This window comes from Cygnus atratus, chromosome 1 (genome assembly GCF_013377495.2).
Source record: "Cygnus atratus isolate AKBS03 ecotype Queensland, Australia chromosome 1, CAtr_DNAZoo_HiC_assembly, whole genome shotgun sequence".
NCBI classification, from domain to species: Eukaryota; Metazoa; Chordata; class Aves; order Anseriformes; family Anatidae; genus Cygnus; species Cygnus atratus.
In genome coordinates, this window is record NC_066362.1 from 71955082 (window position 1) to 71972901 (window position 17820).

Consider the following 17820-nt stretch of genomic DNA (forward strand, 5'->3'; position numbering starts at 1 on the left):
ATTTTCTGAGGCCAGAATTTCTTTTATCTTCCATCTTGCAACTTGCACCACAAGACTTCAGCAAATTAATGGGTGTGTTATTTTAACAGAAAGATTAAGAAACACTTATGAATGTAGGTCAGCAAGTATTACATTGGAAAAAAAAACTTGGCATAGAATTCAGAGTCTTCATTGCCAGCACTGCCAAGCCCACAGGCAGTCATCAACAACAGCCTAAAACCCAGGATTTTTTTAAAGTATGATTTTCATTTCTCTTTACTTGTCTTATGGAATTTGAGCCTTAAACATTGTCATTTTCCATCTTCTGTAACAGCAAAACTAGGAGTTTTTGCAATGAACACTGAATACTGAAAATAAGAAGCTGATGCTAGAAACTGATCCTAATTATCATAGGACTTGTACACATATACACACAAATAATTAAAAAAAAAATCATACCACAGAAGAACTGTATTATAAAGCCAGTACATATAAACTTTTCCTGTATGAGGCATATCTCTAGCTGTGAAAGTCTGCAACCAAAAGGGACCCAAACCATATTCTAACAAGCATTTCTTTGGGCAAGAGTGCCAAGGGATAGCTCTCCTTTCTTCCAAAATTTACACTATTCATTTCAACCACTTGTAGCACAGAGGTGCACCTCAGTTTTATTGGTGCAATTTTTGTAAAGTAAAATAGTGATCTAGTGATCTCAGCCTAAGAATTAATTTACAGTAAAAAAATAAAAACACACAAAAGCAAAAACAAAACAATGCAAAACAACTAGAAGGTTAATCATAAACTTAATCTTAAAATGGTTGTACTGCTAAAAGGTTTGTAAAACCACAAATTCAGAAAGAATATCTTATTGATGTTATTGCAGTGCCCCACAACATTTCAACAATTTCCATTTTGAACCTTCAAAACAAATCTCACACAATGAAAGATCTTTTGACTAATGACTATGTACTATATAGCACTCTCAGATTAGTTAATTTTATCAGGGTAGAAACCATTAGTTGAATAATGCTACTCTTGAGAAGGGAGAGAAAACAGCAAGTTAAAAACACCAGTACATTAAAATATACTGGAATTCTGGGTGCACTTGCAGGAGCTTGATTATAAATATATTTTTGACTGATATTTCATAGTACATTTCAAATACTTGTGATTTAAAGAAACTAAAGAAATGGTATGTTTTAGTGCAATATCGTTACATCCTATATGACTAAAATACGTAACTTATTTTCTAGAAATAGCGATTTTAAGAGTTATTTTGAAAAAGAAAACATTGATACTAATGATAACTTAAAAACCAGCAAGTTTATGTTACAATCTAATAAAGTAATTTTAGCCTTAAATATATTAAGATGAAGCTATTATCAGTTTATATATTTTTAGTGTCATTTAGTCATAAACAACAATTATTACATTGAAAAAAAAAAAAGCTTCTATAAATACATAATAATAGGAATGAAAAACAAGTTTCCTGGTAACCAAAAACTCTCTTACCTGTTATGACTGATCCGTCAGATCCTGGACCATTCCCCAGTGACTGGAACTCTGTTAAACTTAAAGCTCCAGAGCTATCATCACCTAGAGACTGAGAAATGTCTTGAATATTCTCCATCTCTTGTAGAAACTCTCCAGATAAAGGGCTACCTATATCATCCTCCTCCAAGGGAGTAAGCGGATAGAGCTGGTTTTCAGTGTCCACCATTTTGGTCAAGTAGAGCTGTCACTTAAACTTCTTTACACTGGTGGGAAAAAAAAAAAGTCCTGTGCTTACAAATTCAGAATACATATATTTATATTCGATTCCGTTACACACAGAATATTGAATACACGAACTCTAATCTGATAATGAAATATTATACAATATTCTGTTTCTCCAGAAGCTTTATGCAACATGAATCATAGACAGGACAGGAAAAAAAGCCCAAAAAATATTTCAATATGATGAAAAGATATGACGAGATCAATGTATAGGTTGTTGTTTTTTCTCTGCTGTTGAAGGTTACAAATTATGTTTCTATAGCATGCATTATGCACTTCCCACCAAATTTCACAGAAAAATAAGTATCAATATGATTACATATTATGTGAGAGCAGTCTTTTCTCACTTCATCTAACAAGTTTAGATATGTTGATTTGGTCCTCTGTTCTCATCTCTTAGATTTATTTGATAGGTCTTATGACACTGCAGAGAACAAAATAATGCCTTATACTATAATCTTTATAGAAGCAGGTAAAACTAATGGATTTTGACCTACTTAGGTCAATGAACTTAACACCTTCATCACGAGTGCTCCAGCATATGCAATCCAACATATCTATAATTCCTAGAGTTAGATTTATTTCCCACAGTGAAATGTTTTCAAAGCTGCCTTCCAAACTTGCCACCAGTGTAATCAACTTTAAGTAACGGTACAGATTCTTAAGAAAATTAAGTAGTTATTTCAACTAATAAATGTGCTGTAGAATGTTGCTGCTGCTGCCAAGACATACTGCTAAAAGAAACTAATTTTTTGCACTAACTGCTGTGTTATACTCCGCACACGTACAGACACGTCTTAATGCAGCATTGACCATTCAATGAATACACACTGGCTTGCAGGGAAGCTTTGACTGTTACTGTGGTTACTACTCAACGCTGAGCTTTGCAAAGAGTCACGTGTATACTGCAGTTGATCGTGGAGCTTGAATTTGCCAATAACTGGCTATATGGGGATATGCCAATACTGATTTTTCAATAAAAAGTACTAGGTTATGATAAAAAACAAGTGAACAAACAGAAAACCCAACCTTCCTTGATGTTATTTAAAGTTTTATATAGAGCTAGTCTGGCTTCTACGACACTAAATGCTTTATATTAAGAAATCAATCCTTGTATCTGATAATTTTTAAATGACAGATTCATCCTATGAAAATTGGGTATTTATTCTGGTTAAAAAGTTTTTTTTTTTTTTTTTCTAAATAATTGCCCGAAAGATGACATCTATGAGTGATACAAAGAACTATTGCTTTACATACTAATGACAAAAGACAGCTGTCACTTGTATTTGGTTATATAAAAAACTTAAAAGGATTTAGACTAGCAAGATACCTGCCATCAAGCCTTTTCTCCCTAGACTGATGGCAAAAGTCTGCCTCCAATTATATCTGCACAGATGTAACTGAGGACAGAATGATCTGCTCTATGGAAGACTAAGAGTTACGCTTGCAACAACCTGCGAGGTACACACAGTTTTTAAGAGATTTATTTTCCAAGTGCACTTAGCAACGTGCTCTTTCCGCTATTTCACGGAAAACCAATGGTTCATATATATATCATTGCTATGGTGTTTTCCAATGTGTTCATTATATGATGTTAAAGCAAAACAAAAAAAATAAATCTGTATAGCATAATAAGGCTTTCTATCCCACAATCTGCATCCTTCATAGCATTGACCAGCCAATCGATGTTATTTAAAATATATACACTAGTCTTCTCTAAATTTTCCTCTGATTTTAAGCCTACCCATTTTTTTAATATTTATACCCAAGGTCTATACTAGTACAGCCTATGTACCATTATGCATCACTCATTTTAGCCAAGTGAATGTTAACCCCTCAGGTACAAGAAGAAATTGAAATTGTATTGTAATCATAAACTCTGGTGATTAAAACAAAGCAATATGTTCTATATATCCTTCTTACAGCTCTATGCACCATTTTACCTGTTTTTCATAGAATCCTTAAGGTTGGAAAAGACCTCCAAGATCATCTGGTCCAACCATCCCCCAGCCACCAATATTACCCGCGGTAATGAGTTCCTATTTGTAAACTATATTCAGGCTCCCTGAAGAAAAAAGTTATTTGAAACAGGATAGCTTTAACTAGAAATGGAAAAATAATTTGACTATAAAGAGGATTTTCTTGGCAATAAGTGCCTCTTAAATATCTGTTTTTGGCAAAATCCACTTTAAACAAAGTGTTATCAGGTTGCATGATGAACTACAGAGGAATATTGAAATAACAACAAAACATCTCTTTTAAATCAGTGTCTGGTAGTTACATTAATTTAAACATTCAAACAATTAGCAAAGAAGCAGTAGGAAATACAAATGTGTTTTGTATCACAAGGTAGCAAATAATATCTAGGAGACTAATAGGAATTTATCCATGATTTGTAACCCCAGTTACAACACTGTATGTCACTATTGATTTTACTCGGATATGCCACATTGCTACTCTATCACTATACACAGCTCAGTGTATTTAGAAATAACAGGTAAATTAACTATCCAATTTGACATATTAAGTACTCAGTAGGATATTGCCAGCACTGTACTAGAATATTTATCAGCAATGCAAGGATTTTCATCTGTATCTCAACCTCAAGAACATCCAAGAAACTGTGATTGTGATAATTATTTTGGAACACGACATTATATTGGAAAACTGAATCAGAATAACTCCTTCCACATAGAGTACTGAACTGTAATTGGTATCCATTATAGTCACTACATGAATTCCATAATTTGAGACTATTTAGTAAAATCAGTTTCAAATATCTCTTTCTTTTAAAGCTCAACGGTTGTCCTGTCTCCAAGAACTACCTTTGTTTCTCTTATAAATCCTACTGGCTTGTGACATGACAAAATATTAACAAATATCTACATTCGATACTCATAAGGCTGACAGAAGACTCAAAATTAAAATCACTCCAACATACATGACCATAGTTATTTCTGGAAAAAAAAAAAAAAAGGCTCAGAAATGGTATGAATGACGACACTAAATAAAACACTCCCTACCCTAACATTAGCCTAACATTTTAGGAGCATATGGTCACACATCAAAAGAAAATGCCACAGATTATTGTGCACTATCTGACAAAGATTTTATTGCTAAACCATCTGCATGGATTCAGACCAATGCTTCCAATCTCATGAAGACTTAAGCTGCAAAATAACTTTGGAGATGCAAAGGCTGTTACAAAGCACTACTTTGACAAAGTAAGAAAAAGAAGCAACAGCATACATTTCTGGTTAACATTGTTTGTTATTCTCTGCCAGTACCTTTAACTGTGAATATATTTGTACAATTTCTCTCTTGAGGCAGCATGAACCATCTCCATAAAACCTGGAACTAACTCTGCAGTTTGCTGTTAGTTATCTAGCACTGTCCAAATCTGGTGCCACCAGCATTTATTACACATCTTACTCTCCCCAGATTTAACTGGAAGATGTCAGACTTCAGTGGAGAAACAAGAAATCACTTATGCATTTATTTGTGAAACCAAAGTTAAATTACTATCGCTGTAAATTGTTTTGAGGGAAAGGAGTAAAAAAAAACAAACCTTGATGTATATCATTTTTATAATGGTAGCTGAGAATACTAGCAACTGTTCTCTGGCAATCCAAAGTGGACTACCAAATTTGTCTCCCTAAGGAGCCATCAATAGAAAAAGGAAGAAAGGAATGGCAGAGATTATGATCAGCACTGCTCCTCCAGTGTGCTGAGTGTAACGGCATTGCTCATGGCACAGAAACATGACGTTCCTCTGCGGACGTGTAGCAAGAGTATCCCAGTATCGCTGGGGAAGTTTCAGGAAGCACCAGGCTCTGGGTAGCCAGCCCGGTGTTACTTGAAGCTACCTGCTGAATCACACCCGCCTCTACAAGCGCAACCTCTTAGTCCAGCACAAGTATTTTTAAAAGATTAAGTGAACACTGAAGTTCACCTTTCAATAAAGTAGGCCTTATTTGACAAGAAAGCAATGAAAAGACTTGATAGCTGAACTCTGAACATGGCAACAGCATTTTCAACAGCACAATCAGTTTTGTCCAAATTGCGTCATACTTCTCCACATTTGCAGTAAATATTTAAAATTCACCAGACTGTTTAGCTGAATTTATATAACAGCTCAACAGCTAGTGAAATATAAATCAAGTAGTTTTTGTTTTTAACTATTAAATGACATACCCTTTTGTACTTTCAAACACTACCAGTAAATTACAGCTGCTTAATCATTATGGCTCATGTCAATGGTTAACTAGCTACTTTAGTGAGCACAGCTCTTACATAACCATTTCTGAAGACAAAACATACTAACCTTTCCATTACTGAAAAAAAATATATATTTTTTTATCTTTTTTTTCAGAAGCACGGAAACAAAACATTAATGTAAACCACCTAGTATTCATGCAATGAACTCCTTGCATTTTGTCTTCTCTGTACTTGTGCATGTTTATACATGCATATGCTTTCATTGGCAGCTTTCACTTAATACGCATTGATACAGTTCATATGAAAATAAAACCTCCGCAGTAAAAAGAGTAATGAGTACAAAGTTTATTTAAATAACATTCTCAGAGAGTACTTTGCTTTACAAGAAAAGCTTTACATGTTACAAGAGTAGTTGGAGGTAGCTGCAGTGTCCACTCACATGCCTGTATAAGTCAACATTTCTTCTTATTCTGAAGACTTCAGAAAAATCCTGTGCTTGGGACATTGTCAGAGGATTTTCTCAGTGTCCCATACAATATTCTAGTCTCCATGCCACCTTTCCTACACCCGCATGCAAACACACATAAAGGAAACTGAAAACAAGAAAGACTGACATAGAAAAATGAGAACACTGTTTCACATAATTATTGTTTTAAAGATAAACAGATTTTACTGGAGCTCTCTCACAGTCTATTATCTCTGCAATATGCCTGCTTTTTGAATAAGTCCCCCTCTCCCACCACAACATTGCAAATAACCAATGAGTAACTTACCTATAAACTTGAGGCAGGTTTTAAAGAAATCACAGGCAGATTATCAAAGAAAAATGCCTATTCATGTAGCAATCAGTAATTTGCTTCATTTTGGAAAGGGATGGTGGGAGACTAAACCCCTGGCTGTTCCACATTTAATACTTGCCAAACTAAGGATAATCCCTGTAAGGAGACAGATCTTTGAGATGCAAAGGTCTCTGAGAAACAGTAACAAAGTCTGGATTTACTGCATAAACAAATTGATCGTTTAAAGGGCTTGCTTGCAAATATCAAGGTTAAAGTTGAAACAATCATTACCTTCAGGTCACTAAGAATGTTGTAGCTGAATACAGAACATTTAGAACTAGCGGGTATAGTAGATGCTTTTAGAAAACTTAGGTGAATAGGAAGACGACAAATAAATAAGCTGAAGGATATTTCCAATATCCTGCTTCAACACATAAAAATCATCAACTGAAAATAAATTTTGGCACCTGAAAGTATTAAGTCCCACCTCCTATCTGGGAAAGGATGCATGTTTTCTCCTTTATCCTCTGACATTTAATAGTTTTGATACTTTGTAACCATCCACACCAGTAATACTTTGTATTTTCCATAGCATTAAGAACATAAGACAATTTACAAAAAATGAAAATTTTTCATGTGCCACCTCTTCATCAAGGCTGCCATTTGCACGCACGCATGTGCACACACACAGAGAAACTATGTTTTTTCCCTTTTATACAGTTGTACTCCAAGATATCACACACAACTTACAAGCATCCTTGCCTTTAAATTAAATCAAAATTCACATACTTTAATTTTCAAAAATAATACTAAAATTGCAAAGTTAAGCTCTTATAAGTTACAAAATAAAAAAGTCTATGCAACCTCAGGTTTTTTAGGCACAGTAACAGAATGTACTTATATACTGCACAGTGTTCTTTCCCCAAATCATTACCCTTACAACTGGGCAATGTATTAAACAGAAGTGGAATTATACAGCTCATAGGACAACACAGTCTATATTAGTCTGCAGCATTAAAAAAAAAAGCTGTTAATTTGTTGGTCAATCAAAAGGGAAAAATATTGTTTGCTTAGGAAAAGTGGGAGAAAAGAAAATCCTCCTTCTCTGATCTGTAAGTATACTTGTAGAACTGAAGAAACAGTAGAGAGTTCTTGAAGGAGGAGCAGAGGCCACAGAGACAAGTCTACTGGCTTACAGAAGTGGGGAGCACGATGAGTTTTACTTTCCTCCCCTGAAAACACTTCTGTAATTGCACCAGGAGATGCAGAGATAACACACTTCTAATCTTACATGGGAAGTGTTGTTGAAGCTCTGACACACTTCAAATATTTTGCTGATTGATACTAAAGTGGTAAAAACAATATGGGAGTATTTGTTTGTTTTTGTATTACTCAGCCAAACCCGAGCAGAACTTACTGAGCCAGGCAGCAGTGTTTCTTTGGTCCCAGGATTTTCTGTCCTGCTGAATTTTAAAAGACGTGATCCAAAAAGAGAGAGGAAAGGCAAGATTTTCTTACTGAAAATTAACAATCTTTATCAACTTTTCCATACAAGTAATTTGCCAACACCAGAAGCAAACACTTGTAAAGACAGGACTAAAACAGATGAATTAACATGCTGCACAAGCGAGTCAACAGAAAGAAGATGCACACAAGCAGTGCTGATTAATGACAGGTTAGGTGTGAACAAAACCACATGAGCAACTGACTGCACATTACATTAAGCAGAAGCATTCTTTAACTAGATGTACTCTATCAGGCTGTCAGGGAAATACACAATACTTCTATGGTGCAGCACCAGCTATTAGCCCACCACGACTGGAAAAAATTTACTGATAAAGCCAACATGACTTATTTAGGCAAAGTGTTGAGATTTTAAAATTAAATCTATTTTGTGACATATGCAGAGCAGAAGTTTTCCAGCTCTGTAGCAAGGTACAACAATGTTGCCAGAAACTCTTATCATGCAATATACATGATATTTGGCATGCAGATGCAGGTTCCCACCAGTTAAAAAATAAATAAATAAAAATCCTCAGTTCTTAACATGTAACCATATTGTTATTCAGTTATTTTTACTTTGAAATAGTAAGGAAATATCTTAAGACATTTCTATAATGTCTTTAAAGTTTTATAGTTTAAAACTATAAAACAACATTTACATAACAGTGCTACAAATCCACACTTTTCCTGGTACAAACCACTTAAAAAATAAGAATATATATAAGGAGATATTAAAATAAGCAACACCTCTAATTTGGCAAAAAGAGTATTACCAACAGTAAAACATAACAGGATACAAACTCTGTAAAGAAAACTAACAAGGGTTGTCAAACAGGTAGCCATACTAAACATGAAAGATTCCTTACCTAATATTCAAGTGCATAGGAGCCACAATGCAGAATATTAATAGAAGTTTAAGGCTCTAGGAACATCTGTTTAACATTTATGTCCCTCTGTTTAACATTTATGTCCCTCCCAAGCAAAAATCTAAAGCCTCAACCTGTACAATTATAAAAACACTCAGTTAAAGGCAAAACATTCAAAGTCATCCTGGACCGCTAAATAAAATACTACCATATCTCCTTATAAAAGAGAACTTTGAATCACTTATAACTGCAGTATATACAGAGGCACAGTTCAAAATTTAGCATTTGCAGCAATATCATAACCTTTAAAGACCAAAAAGCCTAAAATACCTATGGAAAAAATTCCTTAACACTGCTCAGCTATTAAAATTTGGGCAGACCCTATACAGAAAGAGGCAGGAAAAAAGTGACTAATCAGCAAGGCGGGGGGGGGGGTAGGCAGATTGAAAAAATACAGAGGCCAATGACATAATCCCTAGTGGTCACTATACAACTACTTTGCATTTACTGAGCCAGCTTCAATCCCTGTTGGCATCTCCCTGTAGCTTCTTTCCAAGATTTAGTGGCAGAGGGCAGAAGCTACTTCATGGGTCCTGCCTCTCTGAAGTGGAATTTCATTGCCTAGAATATATTAGAGAAGGATAAATGTCTTCGAACAGGGCAACTCATCTCCCTTTTTAATGCAACATTTCTGCTTTAAAACCATTTAGCAGCTTTCTGTACCTTCATGTTTATATATTCATTATTTCCTCAGATTTTTTAAGTTACGTAACACATTCATTTTATATAAAGTAGTTGCAACAATTTTTTGGTTTTGTCAAGATTGCTATTCAAGAAGTGACTAGTAACAGAACAGCAACAGCACTGTCCAGGAGGTAATTAAACTATTTCTTCCAAATTGAATACCCTCTCACAGGACAGAAGCAACTACTAAGGGAGAAGAAAAAATACAAAGCAGGAATTAATTTTCAGCAAACAGGCATCTCACCTCACGTCAAGCACCTCACTTACACATCTGAGTAATGCAGAACTCAATGGACTTTCCAGAGTGTGACTGGTCTTTGAGACCACAATTACAAATTTAAAAGCAGGACTTTTCAACCAGATCACTTCCCCGATCCAGTTCACTGCAAAGCCTTACTATTTGTGCTGGCTCAACACAGGGAGGAGAAAAAGCAGTTGGGGAGAGGGACACATGTGCTGCACAGCCAACAAATGTATTTGTGGATGTGCAGACTGAATCCTCTCCGAAGAATCCAATGACTGTATCAACAGTCTAGGCTTCTAAATTAGGCTCTTGCATTGCCTGAAGTAAAGAAGCCCTGCCACTTAAGTGGCTGTTGGGAGCAGAAAATTGCTCTACAGATCAGACAGCCTCTGTATTAGACTAAGCAGTATCATCTTTTGATATGGCCATAGGACTTCCCTATAGGCTGGGGAGCTCATGCACATCCCAGTTATTCATCATTCTTCCAACAGTAAAAATCTCTTAGAAATCCAGTAAATGGAAGATACAGGCATTTACTCTCAGCTGAACCAACAACACTCCAGGCCTCCCACTCCTGAAGAAAAAAAAAAAAAAAAAAAAAAAAAAAAAAGAATAGTTCCAGTGCTAGAAACTCTGAAAGATGTAATCTAGCTCAAAGAAAAAATAACATCTTATCAAATGGCTTCCTAACGGGAAATTTTAAATTCAACAAGCCCCTCAAGAACAGGGGCAATAGGAACTCAGTTGAGAACACTTTACATTTACATATATGACACCTACACTGACTAAATATTAGACCAGGAAATACATTTCATCTGAATTTTGTATTTGATCCACAACATTAGCCTAGTCAACCTCTAGCAGACAGATCTTGACTTATAATGTACAGAAATACCACAGCTCCAAGTTATCAGTATGATGAGATCTGAAGCCTGTCTTTAAATTAGCCACTGCTAACCCCTTGAACAACAGGAGCCAGATTTGACTTTGTCAGCAACAGGACATAAAGGTTTTGCAACTTTGTCTTCAGGCTCCAGAGACAAGACTTACAGGTCTATCACCTCAAGGTCTATCACATTTATCTGAAGCCATACTTGTTTTCTTCCACATAAATGGACATCAGATACATCAAATATGACAGTACTCAAATTTGCACCAAGGTCCTTCTGATAAAACAAAAATTCCATTTTTCTTAGTTCATTTCTTTAAAGAACGGAGATTGTGTTGTTGCTTGAACTGACACAAAGCTCAAACAGATTCACATCTGTATTTTTATATGGAATACCAACATGACATTCAGAGATTTTGCTTTGTTTTTTCCTCCTCTAAATGTGAATTTTCGTATCCAAAAGGTGAATATCTCACTCATTTCTGTAACTGGGAATACAAAGATCAGACTTTACTTTTCATCCCTAGTGAAGGCTAAGCAGAAACTTATATCAGAAGTAGCTATATGCCAAAGTAAAGCATTTAAATCTCTCTTTTAAATCTATGTCTGCTGAATCCTTTAAATTCTTCTAAGACTTGACTAGTCAGGAATTCAGTACAAGTCAACAAACTACAGAATATTATATCAGGACTATTGGTAAGCAAGACTGTTAACCTTCACTTTACTATTTTCTTCAAAAAGTGCTTTGATGGGGTCTTCGCTTTAGTTTTTAATTGCAGTACAACCCAGTCTGATCTATAGATAATTCCTGACTCTAAAACAGGTAAGTACCAGCAAAGTCATAAGGGGGAAACTTTGTAGAAAAATCTTTCGTCTTCCTTTGACTTTTGCTGTCGAGATGCCCAGAAATCCTGAAAAAATGGCAATTTGTGATTTTTTGCTTTTCTCTATTTATCCTGGTTCTGGTTCCACTTTTACAGAAAATAATGAGCACTGACACATAGTTGAGAATTGACTACATGCTTAAAATTATAGAATAGGCATACTATAATTAACATGACATTAAAAAAACAAAAAACAGCCTAGACAACAGTATGTGGGAAGTTCATTCAATTTACCATGAAAGCAATTATTCAGATTGGAATTAATAACATCCCATATTTTTGAGGCTTCAATACAGACATAAGTATATTTTATTAATACAAGAATCAAAAAAACAATAGGAATGTGCTTCAAGAAACCCACTGCAACATCTTAGTAATCACTATGTTACAGAGGACATGGTGTTCTCTGATACGTGCTCTCTTTCAAGTCCCCACAACTACTTCTTAGAGCTCATCACAGTTTCTAATAAAACCCCCACTTCACTGTTATATATACATCTATGCTTGCAGCACACTCTACCTTTTTTTCTTTTCCTCTCTCCAGACAATCACTGGCTTTGCTCTTTATTCAATGCTGTTTCAGTGTCCATGTCTCTTCAGGTCCCTGTTATATTCTACTCAAATTATTCCATACTTGAACGAGATTCAAATGATTATACATGTTAATCATAGCAGTCATAGCAATTTGCGTTTCAAGCTTTAACAGATTCTAAATCATTCATTGACAGCATCTTGTAGGCAATGCAGCTAAAATAATTTAGTGTTTTGCACAAAGGTGCTTTTTGTGTTTGCTGAACATGTGAAGACCATGACTACTGAGAACCAAAGATATGACACATCATTTAAGAGGCCATTTTTTGTACATGTACATTAAAATCTAGGATTAGATTTATGATTGATATTTGAACCAATGCAAGGTCACATTCAGACAAACATGACGTTTATGTATTTGCTATTTGATCCAAGACCAAGGTCACGTTCATACAAATGTGTCATTTGAGTACTTGCTATATTTTTATTACCACGTTAATGAACTCAAAGCTCTTTTACTTTGCCCATCTGTCCCCAAACTCCTTATTCATTTTTGGAAGTCATCTGGCTTTTTTAAGTTTTGCATTACCGTCCAAACATCTGACAAGCTAACTACCTAAGCCAGTATTTTGAATCAGTTAACACCTAGGAACACCTGGACTTCCCAAGTCAGTGTGCTCAAACTGAGGATACACCTACTTGCATAGTATGTCCAGAATTAAGAGAAGTTAAAAAAAAAAAAAGTCTTATGAACTGCATGAACATATTAGATGTCATAAAACCATTATCGATGCTCTTTTCTAAAAATAGTATGTAAAAGTAAGTTTTAGTGGTTAAGTCAAAGTTGGTTCCTATGTGTACAGCATTTACCAACAGCCTACACATCTGTCTTAACATGCTGCTCACTGGGAAACAAGATCATTGAGACTAAATTGAAATGTTGTAATTGTTCCCTTACATGCGTGAGTAATGCATCTCAGATTATGCAAAGTGACTTCTCAACAATTTTCTAACCATACCCTGACATTCTACAGAGATTTCCTTTGTTGAAGGCTAAAGATATCTGAGGGTAAAAGGCAAATACAAATTGCATTTTAATGTGGTGACTAAATGATTATCTCCAATATAATCAAATTTTGAGTAAATAAAATGTAAGTCTATTGCTAAGTTTCCTGCAGAATATATTTTTATTACATATGGTAAAAATAAACTTCAGAGGGTGAAACACTAAAGACATCTGTGCAAACAATATTGTCCATTAAAATTATAATCTGATATATATAGAAGAAGTGCCAGGCAGGTTTTTTGGTCATTTTCCATTAAACATATTGATGATGCTGTTACATAAACACCTATAACTCAGAAATTTTACTTGTTCCTGTGCTTGATTTAAAAAAAAAAAAAAAAATCACAACAAATCATTATCCTATTCAAAAGGACATCATAACTTTTACAAGCAAAGATGTCTAGCAGCTCTTACTAACAAATGTGAGACTTTAGACAGACTATATTTATAAAAAGAAATAAAAAATCAATTGCCATTAACTTATGGAATCAAGCAAAGACTTAGATGATTTAGTGAGAAACAATTCCTAAACCTCCAATAACATTGCAACAATCTTTAGGGTTCATGTATATGCATGGATGTCTTAAAATGTGTTCTTATAAAGTCGGATAAAAGAATTGTATTTGTTTTATCTCCTCAGACCCTTATGTGTGGTAGCAATTGGTATATATTGTCAATAATTTCTTCCTGGCAGGACTGGTAATAACATACTCTTAAGAATTCTTGGTGTCTTGTAAATAGAAATACCTGCCTTAAGTATAAGTTCATAGTAAAACAAAGGCTGAGAAATAGTTAACTCATCATTTGTTTTGTGAGCATACTTATTATTCCTGTATGATTTCATCCTTGCTTATTCTTCAAAGCAAAGCAATGTTCCTACAACAAAAATACTTCAACTGAACACAAATGCTAGGCCTCAAATTCTGCAACACAATCTACAATACTTTAAGGATACCAAGTAGTTTTGTTACCTAGTAAAGAGATTTTTGAAGTTGTATATAACTGAGTTTAAACAACGTAATAAAAACGTGACAGCATTACGTTGTGACAGTAACTAAATATGGAAGGTAGAATTCATATTGGTATTCACTGTCAGTAACATTAAAACAGTGGAAAAGGGGTAACTGCTGTTAGAAGAAATAAGACGCTTTAATTTCTATTGATTTGCTTCCCAAGACCTAACATTTTCATACCATTGCAACCCCACGTCATCCTATCGTGACTCCCTGATCTTTCCCTTCCTCACAATACTTCCCTCTCCCCACACAACGTCCCTGAACTACTGACTGGGCAAACAGTGTGCACACGCTGTAAGCTGGCTCAGAGCTGCGTGTTGCAACCAGTGCTCCTGTGCTGATTGGCAATTAACAGGCCAAATAGAACAGAGAATTGTTGAATTCTTATTGCGTCATTTCCTCAGCTGGGTCAATAATGTGTTTTCCCTCCTGTAAAGTTACCAACTTCCAAAAAAAATATGCGACTCCAATACCTTTGCAACCACCACTCCTCTGTCAAATCTGGCAAGACTTGCAGGTTCAAAGTTATTGGAAGAGGAAGGCAGACCGTACTGCATATACCTGACTTTTTGAAGTAGTAAGACTAAAAGAGATGAGAAAGTAATTCTGAAGACAGTTATCAATACATCAGTTTATGAGCATAACTCTTCTTTTGCACTTACTAAGGTTTGTAGAATACACAAATGGATGCCTGAAGTTATGTTAGTACTTGAAGTATTCTTCTAGTTTTCCAGGATCCCTCACTTTGACTCCTAATTGCACACTTTATTAAGAAAAAGACAATTGGCTGTCCTTGAAATAGTGGTTAAATATTCACTTTGGCTGAGGACTTCTGACCTGTAGGCAAAAATAGTAGTTCTTACAGAGATTCTAATGGCAACATCTTTCCTGAATAAAGAAAAGAGCTATTGTCTTAGAACAATACTTTTTAATCGAGAGAGAGAGAGATGGATTCAATTAAAATTACTCAATGCAAACAGGTGAAAGATGGTTTGGATTTTCTAGAATATTGGTTTAAGATCATTCCTTTTATCACTGAGATTATGCAAAGCTTCACTTGAATCTTCACTGTCCTTCAACCACAACCTGGGACCTGCAATCCCCCTTCTTTAGGAGCACCTGGTCAGATAAAACTTGTCCACCTGGTAAATTCCCAAATTTTGCAATTCTGATTTCATTACACAAGCCCCATCCTCAAAAATCAAAACAAAAAAAAAAAAAAAACACAACTTTGTATCTGTATGTGTAAATACAGTAGCTCTCCTACTTATGACCAGCATTCCTTTACAAGGTACATGAAGCCCTTCAGTTTCCTCTTTTCATCTACTGCTTAAACTTCCATCTAGGGTTGGTCTCCTTGTTTTGGCCTGGGACAAAAGCAAAGTTACTTTGATATCTAATGCTGCAACTTCTGATTCAGAGATCAACAACAAGAAAAATCTTTTTTGCCTCAAGTATACATCCTTTTCAGTTTCCAGCACTCTCCCCATCCCCAAATCTCAGGTTTCAGTTTTTGGCTTTACCCCAGCATGCTCAGCTTCAATAGTCTTTCAGCTGTCTTACCCTTCTCTTTCATAAGCTGTGTCAACCCACCCTCAAATCACCTCCTTCATCCCCTCGGGTCCTCTAGTCTTCTATCTCAGCTCCTCTAGTATCTGCACAGCTGCACTCTTCTCACCATCTGCAACCCCCTGCATGATTCATCATCAAACGTAACAGACCATGATTATTCACTACTTAAAAAGCTACAGTGGAATTTACATCTGTTTCTGGAAGAGATTCAAGAAGCCTGAATTCGCCTTCTTAGTGGAAAAGAACACCACTGTGCATTTTCTGTGGTTTCATTTCACTGATAAACTTCATTCCCCTGCCCAGACATACTAGCAAAGCGTATTTGATAACCTAAATTCAGCTTAGTAAGACTTACATCCAATAAAAGAGACTGACCTTCAGACAAGTTATTACAGATTAAGGTTCTTTCTTCTGGAAATTAATTAAGTAATCCCAATGAGGTAGCTTTTGTACTCTTCTACCAGTAGACTAACGCCTTCTATAAACAGCACCTGGAATTGCTTGGTTTACTTATTCTTCAGTGTATTACAATTTTACTCATTCCTTCAGAGTATTTTTTACATGCTCTCATTGCTCAATGATTACATTTAAATAATAAAAAAAACTGCTAAAAATAAACTAAGTTTGATTTAATGGCGTGCCACAACTCAGAGCACCCAGAGTGGAATGTGAATCAAAATTCTTTCACTTTTTGTTGTTGTTGTCAAGAAAAAGGTCCTCAGTTTTGTTCCAATAATTTAGAAATTCCTACCACAAGAAGCTTTTCTGCATGATAAATATATCACCCAGAAACAAAGTTTACATTGAATTAACATTGCAGACTGGAATCCTAGCAATAGGTATGAATGCAATGAATCTACATCTTTTGGCAAATGGACATCAAGTACTTGTGCTTCCAAGCTACTGACATGTCAGAGGATATACTTGGTTCACATGACTTCACAGTTCTAAATCAGGTCACTTGCTACAGTATAGAGATCACAAGCCTCACGCTCCTGCATGATCAAAAACATCAAAATATAACCAATTATTTTCCTGACATCTAAGCTCTCTGCTCATCCTTCACATGATGTAAAGGGTATCTACTCACTGGATTAACAGCACTGTATTAACAATAGTATCACCACTGCTGCCTGCCTGCTACTCCACCTCTCCTCCCCACTTTTTTTTTTTTTAAACCAAGGAAGAAACTGAATTACAGCAAGGTGGGAAAAAAAAGACAAAAACAACCAACAGACCAACGAAACAGTCAGGACAAGAAATTTTGTTTACAGAGTCCCACATATACTTTCATAGATCAGTTTGAATTTAATTTGTAAGACATTTTAGCTGACAGAATAGAACTTTGAGAAAGCAGTTACAAGGGGGACAGCACTCACAGCCCTCTGCAGAGCCACACAGAAGTTTCGGGTTGCAAAATCAAGTTGCATTAAGGGTACAGCCAGCTTAAGTAACTAATAGCTCCACGACATCAAAAGATATCCCTGCCATAGCTCTGATATTGTCAGTCCTGCGCCTTCACTTTCCCCTCTTCATTTCCAGCCACGCAGCTCCAGCCTACCTTTGGGCTGGCTCCCACACTGTCTGACCTCTCTGGCCACATCTATAAGAGTAAATAAACCAGGGTCAGAGCTCAGGCTTGAGCCATATGTGTTAGCGTTCTCTCTGACACCATTTTGGCCCACATCAGCTTGGTATTCTCCCAGCCAAAGACCTGGTTAAGGAAACAGCTATCTGTTCTGGGAGGAAGGCT

At 35.6% G+C, this 17820-nt stretch overlaps 1 protein-coding gene across 4 annotated transcripts in view; it reads right to left on the reverse strand.

The window, feature by feature from the left end:
• The window catches only part of PPARA (peroxisome proliferator activated receptor alpha), a 42454-nt gene that overhangs the window by 17579 nt on the left and 7055 nt on the right, over window positions 1-17820 (reverse strand). Inside the window, exons 1-2 of one of the 4 annotated variants that reach the window (XM_050713685.1) lie at window positions 16100-16180; window positions 1492-1736 (exon numbers count right to left, since the gene is read on the reverse strand). In XM_050713685.1, the coding sequence (XP_050569642.1) occupies window positions 1492-1699 (208 nt within the window). In that variant the 5' untranslated portion in view covers window positions 1700-1736; window positions 16100-16180. Of the gene's footprint in view, window positions 1-1491; window positions 1737-15157; window positions 15174-16088; window positions 16181-17820 lie in introns of those variants that run through there. The other 3 variants (XM_035550829.2, XM_035550830.2, XM_035550827.2) reach the window with 3 other exon arrangements.